The sequence below is a fragment of the Tinamus guttatus genome, unplaced genomic scaffold (assembly GCF_059628265.1).
Source record: "Tinamus guttatus ecotype Peru unplaced genomic scaffold, ASM5962826v1 Tinamus_guttatus_pri_ptg001569l, whole genome shotgun sequence".
NCBI lineage: Eukaryota > Metazoa > Chordata > Aves > Tinamiformes > Tinamidae > Tinamus > Tinamus guttatus.
The window spans coordinates 1-8,359 of NW_028290103.1; the positions used below are offsets into that span (position 1 = coordinate 1).

Sequence of the window (8,359 nt, forward strand, 5' to 3'; positions counted from 1 at the left end):
CAACATCCCCATTGACCCCAATGTCCCCATTGTCCCCATTGACCCCGTTGTCCCCATTGACCCCATTGACCCCAATGTCCCCATTGACTCCATTGACCCCAACGCCCCCATTGCCCTCAACGTCCCCATTGACCCCAACATCCCCATTGTCCCCATTGACCCCATTGTCCCCATTGACCCCAACGTCCCTAATGTCCCCATTGACACCATTGACCCCATTGTCCCCATTGACCCCATTGACCCCAACATCCCCATTGACCTCAATGTCCCCATTGACCTCAACGTCCCCAAAGCCCCCATTGACCCCAATGTCCCCATTGACCCCAATGTCCCCAACGTCCCCATTGACCTCAACATCCCCAACGCCCCCATTGACCCCAATGTCCCCATTGACCTCAATGTCCCCATTGACCCAATGCCCCAATGCCCCCATTGACCCCAAAGTCCCCAACGCCCCCATTGACCTCAATGCCCCTAATGTCCCCATTGACCCCAACGTCCCCATTGACCCCATTGACCCCAACATCCCCATTGTCCCCGTTGACCCCATTGTCCCCATTGTCCCCAGAGGTGCAGGTCCTGCTCCTGGACGACCTCCTGGTCCTGCTGCAGCGCCACGAGGACCGGCTGCTCCTGCGGTGGCAGAGCCGGGCGCTGCCGTCGGCCCCGGAGCGCAAGGCCCTGCTGAGCCCCCTGCTGAGACTGCGCTCGGCCATGACGCGACACGTGGCCACGGGTACGTGGGGACAATGGGGACGTTGGGGTCAATGGGGACATTGGGGTCAATGGGGGCGTTGGGGTCAATGGGGTCAATGGGGACATTGGGGACGTTGGGGTCAATGGGGATGTTGGGGTCAATGGAGGCATTGGGGACGTTGGGGACAATGGGGACGTTGGGGTCAATGGGGACATTGGGGACGTTGGGGTCAATGGGGACATTGGGGTCAATGGGGACATTGGGGACGTTGAGGTCAATGGGGACGTTGGGGTCAATGGGGACATTGGGGTCAATGGGGGCGTTGGGGACAATGGGGACATTGGGGTCAATGGGGACATTGGGGACACGGGGCCCTGCTGAGCCCCCTGCTGCGGCTGCGCTCGGCCATGACGCGACACGTGGCCACCGGTACGTTGGGGACAACGGGGACATTGGGGTCAATGGGGACGTTGGGGACGTTGAGGTCAATGGGGACGTTGGGGTCAATGGGGAGGTTGGGGACATTGGGGACATTGGGGTCAATGGGGTCAATGGGGACGTTGAGGTCAATGGGGACATCGGGGTCAATGGGGACATTGGGGTCAATGGGGACATTGGGGACACGGGGCCCTGCTGAGCCCCCTGCTGCGGCTGCGCTCGGCCATGACGCGACACGTGGCCACCGGTACGTTGGGGACAATGGGGACATCGGGGACAATGGGGACATTGGGGACATTGAGGTCAATGGGGACGTTGAGGTCAATGGGGACGTTGGGGTCAATGGGGAGGTTGGGGACATTGGGCACATTGGGGTCAATGGGGACATTGGGGACATTGGGGTCAATGGGGACATTGGGGACGTTGAGGTCAATGGGGACATTGGGGACAATGGGGTCAATGGGGACGTTGGGGACATTGGGGACATTGGGGTCAATGGGGACAATGGGGTCAATGGGGACAATGGGGACATTGGGGACATGGAGACTCAGCAGGCAAAGGACCTGTTGTGTTCAAGGTGTTGTATATGGGGGTGTTGTGTGTGTGCGGGTGTTCTGTGTGTGTGTGTGTGTCCAGGTGTTTTGGGTGTGTGTCCGTCCGGGTGTTGTGTCCGTCCGGGTGTTGTGTGTCCAGGTGTTGTGTGTGTGTGTCTGTCCAGGTGTTGTGGGTGTCTGGGTGTTGTGTGTGCCCGGGTGTTGTGTGTGCCCGGGTGTTGTGTGCGGGTGTATGTGTCCAGCTGTTGTATGACGAGCTTTTTTTTGTGGGGGCTTTTGGGTGTTGTGGGTGTCTGGGTGTTGTGTGGGGGTGTATGTGTCCAGGTGTTGTAGGTGTCTGGGTGTTGTGGATGTCTGGGTGTTGTATGTGCAGGTGTTTTCTGTGTGTGTCCGGGTGTTGTGTGTGCGGGTGTTGTGCGGGTGTGTTTTCCCAGGTGTTGTGTGTGAGCGTGTGTGTGTGTGTCCAGGTGTTGTGTGTGTCCGGGTGTTGTATGTGCGGGTGTTGTGTGTCCAGGTGTTGTGTGTGTGTCCAGGTCTTGTGTCCATCCATCTGTCCGGGTGTTGTGTCCGTGCGGGTGTTGTATGTGTGGGTGTTTTTCCGGGTGTTGTGTGTGTGTGTGTGTCTCCAGGTGTTCTGTGTGGGTGTATGTGTCCAGGTGTTGTTTGTGTGTGTGTCTGTCCAGGTGTTGTGTGTACGTGTGTGTGTGTGTCCGGGTGTTGTATGTGCGGGTGTTGCGTGTGTGTTTTTCCCGGTGTTGTGTGTGAGTGTGTGTGTCCAGGTGTTGTGTGTGGGTGTTGCATGTCCAGGTGTTGTGTGTCTCCAGGTGTTGTGTCCAGGTGTTGTGTGTCCAAGTGTTGTGTGTGTGTGTGTATCCAGGTGTTGCGTGTGTGTGTGGGTGTTGCGTGTCCAGGTGTTGTGTCCGGGTGTTGTGTGTCCAGGTGTTCTGTGTCCAGGTGTTGTGTGTCTAGGTGTTGTGTGTCTAGGTGTTGTGTGTCTAGGTGTTGTGCCCGTCCAGGTGTTGTGTCCGGGTATTGTGTGTCCAGGTGTTGTGTGTGGGTGTTGCATGTCCAGGTGTTGTGTCCGGGTGTTGTGTGTGTGTGTGTATCCAGGTGTTGTGTGTGTCCGGGTGTTGTGTGTCCAGGTGTTGTGTCCGTCCAGGTGTTGTGTGTCCAGGTGTTGTGTCCGTCTGGGTGTTGTGTGTCCAGGTGTTGTGTGTCCAGGTGTTGTGTGTGGGTGTGTATCCAGGTGTTGTGTCCGTCCGGGTGTTGCGTGTCCGGGTGTTGCGTGTCCAGGTGTTGTGTCCGTCCGGGTGTTGTGTCCCTCCGGCTGTTGCTCTCGCGCCCCCCCCGCCCCCCCACGTGTCCCGGCAGGGGGCGGGTCCCCAGCTCCCCGCTGACCCCGCCCCCCCGCTCCCCCCCCCCAGACCACAGGGCCTTCTACGTCATCATCAGCTGGGAGGGCGGGGCCCAGATCTACGAGCTGGTGGCGCCGAGCGCGGCCGAGCGCAAAAAGTGAGGGGGGGGCCCGACAGTATGGGGGGGCCCCGATATTATGGGGGGGGCCCCACATTATGGGGGGGGCCCCGATATTATGGGGGGGGGGCCGACATTATGGGGGGGCCCCCACATTCCAGGGGGGTCTCCCATATTATGGGGGGGGCCCCCACATTATGGGGGGGCCCCGACATTATGGGGGGGTCTCCCATATTATAGGGGGATCTCGCACGTTATGGGGGGGTCCCCGATATTATGGGGGGTCCCCCACATTATGGGGGTGTCTCCCATATTATTGGGGGGTCTCGCACGTTATGGGGGGGTCCCTGACAGTATGGGGGGGCCCCGACATTATGGGGGGTCCCCCGATATTATGGGGGGGGCCCGACATTATGGGGGGGCCCGACATTATGGGGGGGCCCCCACATTATGGGGGGGGTCTCCCATATTATAGGGGGGTCCCGCACGTTATGGGGGGGTCCCCGACAGTATGGGGGGGCCCCGACATTATGGGGGGTCCCCCACATTATGGGGGGTCCCGCATGTTGTGGGGGGGTCCTCGCACCGCGGGGTGTCCCCGACATTATGGGGGGGACCCCACATTATGGGGGGGGGCCCCGATATTATGGGGGGGGGCCCCGACATTATGGGGGGGCCCCCACATTATGGGGGGGTCTCCCATATTATAGGGGGGTCCCGCACGTTATGGGGGGGCCCCGACATTATGGGGGGGCCCCGATATTATGGGGGGGGCCCCGACATTATGGGGGGTTCCCGACATTATGGGGGGGTCTCCCATATTATAGGGGGGTCCCGCACGTTATGGGGGGGTCCCCGACATTATGGGGGGTCTCGCATGTCGGGGGGGTGTCCCTGCACCGCGGGGGGGTCTTGCCCACCCTGGGGGGTCCCCGACATTATGGGGGGGTCCCCCATGTTCTGGGTGGGTCCCTCTCGCTCTGGGGGGGTCCCCGACATTCTGGGGGTCTCCCATATTATGAGGGGGGGTCCCACATGTTGGGGGGGGTCCCCGACATTATGGGGGGTCCCGCATGTCGTGGGGGGGTCCCCGCACCGCGGGGGGGTCCCCCACATTCTGGGGGGTCCCCAACGTTCCGGGGGGGTCTCCCATATTATAGGGGGGTCCTGCACGTTATGGGGGGGGTCCCCGACAGTATGGGGGGGTCCCCCATATTATGGGGGGGGCCCTGCACCGCGGGGGGGTCTCCCACATTATAGGGGGGTCCCGCACGTTATGAGGGGGTCCCGCACATTATGGGGGGGTCCCCCACATTCCAGGGGGGTCCCCCATATTATGGGGGGGGTCCCGCACTTTATAGGGGGGTTCCCCACGTTCCAGGGGGGTCTCCCATATTATGGGGGGGTCTCGCACGTTATGGGGGGGTCTCCGACATTATGGGGGGTCCCCCACATTCCAGGGGGGTCCCCGACATTATGGGGGGGTCCCGCATGTCGTGGGGGGTCCCTGCACCGCGGGGGGGTCCCCCACATTCTGGGGGGTCCCCCATGTTCCGGGGGGGTCTCCCATGTTATGGGGGGGTCCCGCACATTATGGGGGGGTCCCTGCACCGCGGGGGGGTTCCCGCCCACCCCAGGGGGTCCCCTACATTCTGGGGGGTCCCCCATGTTTTGGGGGGTCCCGCACGTAATGGGGGGGTCCCCGACATTATGGGGGGTCCCTCTCACTCCGGGGGGTCCCCGACATTATGGGGGGGTCCCACACGTTCCGGGGGGGTCTCACACATTATGGGGAGGTCCCACATGTTGGCGGGGTCCCACATGTTTTTGGGGGGGTCCCGCTCCCTCTGGGGGGGTCCCCGACATTCTGGGGGTTCCCGATGTTTCGGGGGGTCTCCCATATTATGGGGGGGGTCCCACATGTTGGGGGGGGTCCCTGCACCGCGGGGGGGTCCCCCACGTTCCGGGGGGGTCTCCCATGTTATGGGGGGGTCCCGCACGTTATGGGGGGGTCCCCGACATTATGGGGGGGTCCCTGCACCGCGGGAGGGTCCCCCACATTCTGGGGGGGTCCCCCACATTCCGGGGGGGTCTCCCATATTATGGGGGGGTCCTGCACGTTATGGGGGGGTCCCCGACATTATGGGGGGGACCCCCACATTCCAGGGGGGTCCCCCATATTATGGGGGGGTCCCGCATGTCGTGGGGGGGTCCCCGCACCGCGGGGGTGTCCCCGACATTATGGGGGGGTCCCCCACGTTCCGGGCGGGTCTCCCATATTATGGGGGGCCTCGCACGTTATTGGGGGGTCCCCGACATTATGGGGGGGTCCCCCACATTCCAGGAGGGTCCCCGACATTATGGGGGGGGTCCCGCATGTCGTGGGGGGGTCCCTGCACCGCGGGGGGTCCCCGACATTATGGGGGGGACCCCCACATTCCAGGGGGGTCCCCGACATTATGGGGGGGTCCCGCATGTCGTGGGGGGGTCCCTGCACCGCGGGGGGGGTCCCGCACATTATGGGGGGGGGTTCCTCACATTTCGGGGGGGTCTCCCATATTATAGGGGGGTCCCGCACATTATGGGGGGTCCCCCACATTGTGGGGGGGTCCCGCTCGCTCCGGGGGGTCCCCCCCCCCGTTCGGGGGGGTCCCCCTCACCCCGCCCCCCCCCAGCTGGTGCAGCCTGATCAGCGCCGCGGCCGGAGCCCTCAACCTGCCGGGGGGGGGGGGCCGCCTGCAGGGCCCCCCCGCGCCCCCCCCGGCCCCAAGAGTGAGGGGGGGGGGCAACGGGGGGGGCAACGGGGGGGGGTCCCGGGGGGGCACCGGGGGAGGGGGTACCTGGGGGGGGGTCACGGGGGGCGGAACGGGGGGCCACCAGGGGGGCGGGCGGAGCACAGGGGGGACTGGGGGGGGCATGGGGGGGGCATCAGGGGGTCCATTGAGTTATGGGGGGGCGGGTTATGGGGGGTCATGGGGATTTTGGGGGGGTCATGGGTGTTTTGGGGTTCAATTGAGTTATGGGGGGGTTGGTTGGGGTTATGGGGGGGTCATGGGGGTTTTGGGGGGTTTAAGGGGTTTTGGGGGGTCACAGGGAGGGTCATGGGGGGTTTTGGGGGGCCATTGGGTTATGGGGGGTCATGGGGGTTTTGAGGGGTTCATGGGGGTTTTGGGGGGGTTTAAGGGGTTTTGGGGGGTCACAGGGAGGGTCATGGGTGTTTTGGGGGGTCAATTGAGTTATGGGGGGGTGATTGGGGTTATGGGGGGGTCACAGGGGTTTGGGGGGACGTGGAGGTTTTGGGGGATTTAAGGGTTTTTTGGGGGGCCACAGGGAGGGTCATGGGGGTTTTGGGGGTCAATTGAGTTATGGGGGGGTGATTGGGGTTATGGGGGTCATGGGGGGCTTGGGGGGGGACCTGGGGGTTTGGGGGGGGGTTAAGGGTTTTTTGGGGGGTCACAGGGGGTCATGGGGGTTTTGGGGGGACACGCGGGTTTCGGGGGGGGTCGTGGTGGTGTGGGGGGGTCGTGGAGGTTTTGGGGGGTTAAAGGGGTTTTTGGGGGGGTTTGGGAGGACATGGGGGTTTTTGGGGGGTCATGGGGAGTTTGGGGGGTTCGCGGGGTTTTGGGGGGTTTAAGAGTTTTTGGGGGGGTCAATTGAGTTATGGGGGGGTGGTTGGGGTTATGGGGGTCATGGGGGGCTTGGGGGGGGACCTGGGGGTTTTGGGGGGATTTAGGGTTTTTTGGGGGGTCATGGGGGTTTTGGGGGACCATTGGGGTTATGGGGGGTCATGGGGGTTTTGGGGGGATTTAAGGGTTTTTGGGGGGTCATGGGGTTTTGGGGGACCATTGGGGTTATGGGGGGGGTCGCGGGGGTTTTGGGGGGACCATGGGGGTTTTGGGGGGTGCCGGAGCCCTGGGGGGGGGGGGAGAAGTTTGGGGCATTTTAGGGGGCTTGAGGGGGGTTTTGGGGCAATTTCGGAGCCTTTTGGGGTCGGGGGGCCAGACTCATCCCACCCCCCCCCCGCAGCTACCGGGAGCCCTGCGATAACGGGGGGGCCCCCAAGGAGCCGCTGGACGGTGAGTGGGCGGGGCTAACGGGAGGGGCGGGGCTGACGAGGGGGCGGGGCTAACGGGAGGGGCGGGGCTAACGCTGACCCCGCCCCCGCAGAGCGGGACAAGGCCGGGGCCGTGGAGGGAACGGACTGCGCGGGGGGCGGGGCCGAGAAGGGCGGGGCCAAGGCGGCGGGGGGCGGGGCCCAGCGGAGGCCCCTCCCCCGCGGGGGCCCGCCCGCCCCCTCCCCCCACGCGGCGGCGGCGGCGGCGGCTCTGGAGCGCGGTGAGAGCCGCCCCTCCCCCACCGGGACCCCCCCAGTGGGACCCCCCCCCCCCACCGGGACCCCCCCCCAAATGGGACCCCCCCCAAAACGGGACCCCCCCCCCCACCGGGACCCCCCCATTGGGACCCCCCCCCCAATCGGGACCCCCCCCCAAATGGGACCCTCCCCGAAACGGGACCCCCCCAACGGGACCCCCCCCCCACCGGGACCCCCCCTGAAACGGGAGGCCCCCTGAAACGGGACCCCCCTAATGGGACCCCCCCCGAAACGGGACCCCCCCCAAAATCAGGACCCCCCCCGAAACAGGAGCCCCCCAACGGGACCCCCCCCCACCGGGACCCCCCCCCCAAAACGGGACCCCCCCAAAATGAGACCCCGAGACCGCCCCCCACCAGGACCCTCCCCCAAAGGGACCCCCCACCAATGGAACCCCCCCCGAAACGGAACCCCCCCAAATCGGGACCCCCCCCAAAACGGGACCCTCCCCCCCCCAACAGGGACCCCCCACAATGGAACCCCCCCCCCAAATCGGGACCCCCCCCAAACTGGGACCCCCCCGAAACGGGACCCCCCCCCCACCAGGACCCCCCCTTTCAACCGGGACCCCTCCCCCAACGGGACCCCCCCCCCCCACGGGCCCCCCCCCCCCCAACTGAGACCCCAACCGGGATCCCCCTCCCATCCAAGACCCCCCCCCCAACAGGACCCCCCCCCCAAATCGGGACCCCCCCGACCAGGACCCCCCCCCGAACCAGTTCCCCCCCCAACGGGACCCTCCCCCCCCAACTGGGACCCCCAATCGGGACCTCCCCCCTCCCACCGAGACCCCCCCCCGGGACCCCCCTCAGGACCCCCCAAACA

The 8,359-nt window shown here is 65.1% G+C and overlaps 1 protein-coding gene across 1 annotated transcript; it reads left to right on the plus strand.

Moving 5' to 3' along the window:
* Nucleotides 1-568: 568 nt before the first annotated feature.
* On the plus strand, nt 569-7,497 carry LOC148590229 (rho guanine nucleotide exchange factor 1-like; the record flags this gene model as incomplete). The annotated part of the gene is made up of 5 exons (XM_088539291.1): nt 569-736; nt 3,114-3,201; nt 5,838-5,879; nt 7,189-7,238; nt 7,330-7,497. Coding segments are annotated over 5 exons (516 nt in total), but the record flags the coding sequence as incomplete, so codon positions are not given.
* Nucleotides 7,498-8,359: the final 862 nt, after the last annotated feature.